General features: G+C 28.9%; 1 protein-coding gene across 2 annotated transcripts in view; it reads right to left on the bottom strand.

The window, feature by feature from the left end:
• Nucleotides 1-202: 202 nt before the first annotated feature.
• Nucleotides 203-2,953, bottom strand: part of LOC105368721 (uncharacterized) — a 16,035-nt gene continuing 13,284 nt past the window's right edge. The window contains exon 4 of one of the 2 annotated variants that reach the window (XM_011507804.1): nt 203-359. In XM_011507804.1, coding sequence (XP_011506106.1) covers nt 252-359 — 108 coding nt within the window. In that variant the 3' untranslated portion in view covers nt 203-251. Of the gene's footprint in view, nt 360-2,318; nt 2,410-2,953 lie in introns of those variants that run through there. The other variant, XM_011507813.1, reaches the window with a different exon arrangement.

The following is a 2,953-nucleotide window of genomic DNA, read 5'->3' as shown; positions in this document are numbered from 1 at the left end:
CACTGTAGAAATATTATTGATTATTGATTATTATTATTGTTATTGATTATTATTATTTTTTTATTATTTTTTATTATTATTATTATTATTATTATTTATTATTTTTTTTTTTTTTTTTTTTTTTTTTTTTTTTCTTTTTAATAAATTTAGATAAAAATTTCATACGACACAGTTAATTAACTGTCTACATATTAGAGGGCGTGGAGGTAGTAAGTGATGATGTACTCTTTTTCATTTAGAACAATGAGAAATTAAGTCTTCTTTACTTTCTTAATGAAAATGTCATTGTCGGTTGCCATGAACTTCTTCAAGCGAGTGCCATTGTATGGGGTATTACTACCCGGTGGATGGAGTCTCATCTGAAACAACGTGGTACCTTGATAATTTTTATAGATTAATTTCACTTAATCTTTACAAAATCCAATCGTTCGTATTATTTGGAATTTTGAAGAGCATTCGTTAGGATTAGGAAGTAAAAATGGAAGAAAAAAAAAATTCTTTAACCAACGCTCACTTTTCAGCGATTGAATGAAATAAGTTTAATCGAGAAATTTATTGAACTAATGTCACACTCAATAATTAAATAATAATCGACCGATTATAAACTTGTAATTAAGTATTGGAGATTATTTTATTAATTTAGAACATCGGTGACGTAGTATTTTCCAATGCTGGTTGGTTGATAAAATGCAATAAATGTTGGAATTACGTACCCATTTTTCGTTGATATTCCGTTGTAAGATTAGGCAAATTTATTATTGAATAGCATTAAAAGAAAATCTACTCGTTGATATAAACATAGTATATACATAAAAATAATTATTTATAAAAATAGTGTATCTGTTTTTGAAGAATGTGTATAAGTTTTTGAGGGAAAAGTTAGTCGATACGAAGAATGAAAAATAAAAAAATTTTCCATATTTTTTTTAAAAACAAATCTACTGAAATCGATCACTATACTGTCAGTTAAAGTAAAGTACAATAGTATCGTTACAAAGTTTGTGGTATGATGTATGTATGTTTGAGATTATAATCTCTGTGCGCGGGTGTGCGTGTGTGATTAGACATTAGTGTATTATTTACCTTTATTAAATTATTGTTAAATAATTCATCGTGCGTGATGAGAAAGCATAGATGTTAGTTGTGTAAACGTAACCGTAACCAAATTATAAATGTTATAATAAATGAAATGTAGTGAAATAAAGCATGGATACGATATCGTGGAAAAGACTTGAATTTTATTACTTCGATCGCAACACTTTTACAATTGACGTATTATTATTAATTGTAAATAAAAGTAGTAGATGTAATTTTGCGATGACGAGAATCTAAATGAGCAATTTTCAGCCTCGGCTGCTGAACAATACTAATACACAATCACAATAAACAAATAATAGAATGGTCCTTTTTTTTTTTTTTTTCTTCTTTATTTCTTTTAGCGTATTTCTAATTATAAAATTATACATATATCGGCTGAATTTCACTTTTCTCCGTCGTACACTAAAAATCATAAATACATCTAAATTTCAAATCAATATATGCTTTGAAATATGAATAGTGCTTGATTAAAATGTTTTAATTCTGAAATTAATGAAGAGTATAAAACGAACTGCATTGACAAACTTAATAATAATAATAATAATAATAATCGACTCACGCATCATACATCCAATATATTAAATATATGTTAATACAATATTCTTATCGAATGAGTGAATATATGTTTTATAAAGACAGCGGTTCACATAAATTATTATTGAAATGGCAATGTATTCATATATTACAGAGACTAAATTGAATATATGAAATTAGATTCTCGTCAAAATACAGTTAGAATACATAATGAAATACATTTTAGTTTGAAAAATGTCCTCAATTTATTTTTTTTTTTCAATGCGAGAAAACGGTTGGTGCTTCAAGTTCTATACGAAATACATCAATTATTCATTATTCATAGATTGTTTAACAAGAAATTGAATAAACCAATATATCTTATAAGCGTCGGAGATTAAACGATTACTTTGAAAGTTGAATCGAGCATAATTCTCGTCAGCCTCGTATATTCTCATCGTTAAATTATATTCCCTCAGCCTCGCACGTTTAAGTATAATTTTTAACAGAATTTCAATTAAAAATTCAAGAATCTACGCGAACTTTACACCAACATTTATCCACGCATACATTTTATGCGGTACATTTGAATATTAGCATAGGTGGTTATGAAATAATATACAAAATTGCGCGCCCGTGCTTTTAGTTGCTTCAGCTCTTAATTTAAATATCGATAATGGGGGTGGGGTGGGGGTGGGGATGGGGGGATGCCTGGTAGCTGCGTCGTATGGCCTATTTGTCTGTGTATTCGTTGTCAATCGGCAATTGCTGATCACCATCCACGTTCCTCAGTCGCTTCTGCAATTAAGAGAACAAAAAACAATGCCAACACCCTACTCGCAATTGTGGAATTAATTAATTAAAATAAGACTCGCGACTTTCTAACGACTGGCCTGCGCAAACGCGTCTCATGACAATTACGTCTAAAGGCAATATAAATTATTAGACAAAATGCGTGACATATTCACAACTTTTAAGCTTTCGCATTTCACACAATGATTCATAACAATTTTGCTGGGAAGTTTTCAATTTAATCCTTAAGTAGCTTTAAATAAAAAGCAAAAAGATGCAAATTTCTTGTGCGATATAATTCATAAACAAGTTGCGATAGCAATAATAAGATAAGTATTATCTTTTAATAGAATGTTTATTTAAAAAAAAAAAAAAAAAAAAAAAAAAAAAAAAAAAATGAATTAAATAGACTGTATTGTATAATTAATTGTTGCCATTGGAAATGGAGTCTTATTTTAATCAAATGACATGAGGTTTTAGGAAGGCGTTAATTAATTGCGTTAAAAAAGGTGAGTTGTGGTGGGCGGATGGGTGGGGCCGGGGGGGGGGG

This window comes from Ceratosolen solmsi, unplaced genomic scaffold (assembly GCF_000503995.2).
Source record: "Ceratosolen solmsi marchali unplaced genomic scaffold, CerSol_1.0 scaffold10, whole genome shotgun sequence".
Taxonomy (NCBI): Eukaryota; Metazoa; Arthropoda; class Insecta; order Hymenoptera; family Agaonidae; genus Ceratosolen; species Ceratosolen solmsi.
Note: the sequence above shows the minus strand (reverse complement) of the source record. Positions and strands in the feature narration are given on the sequence as shown.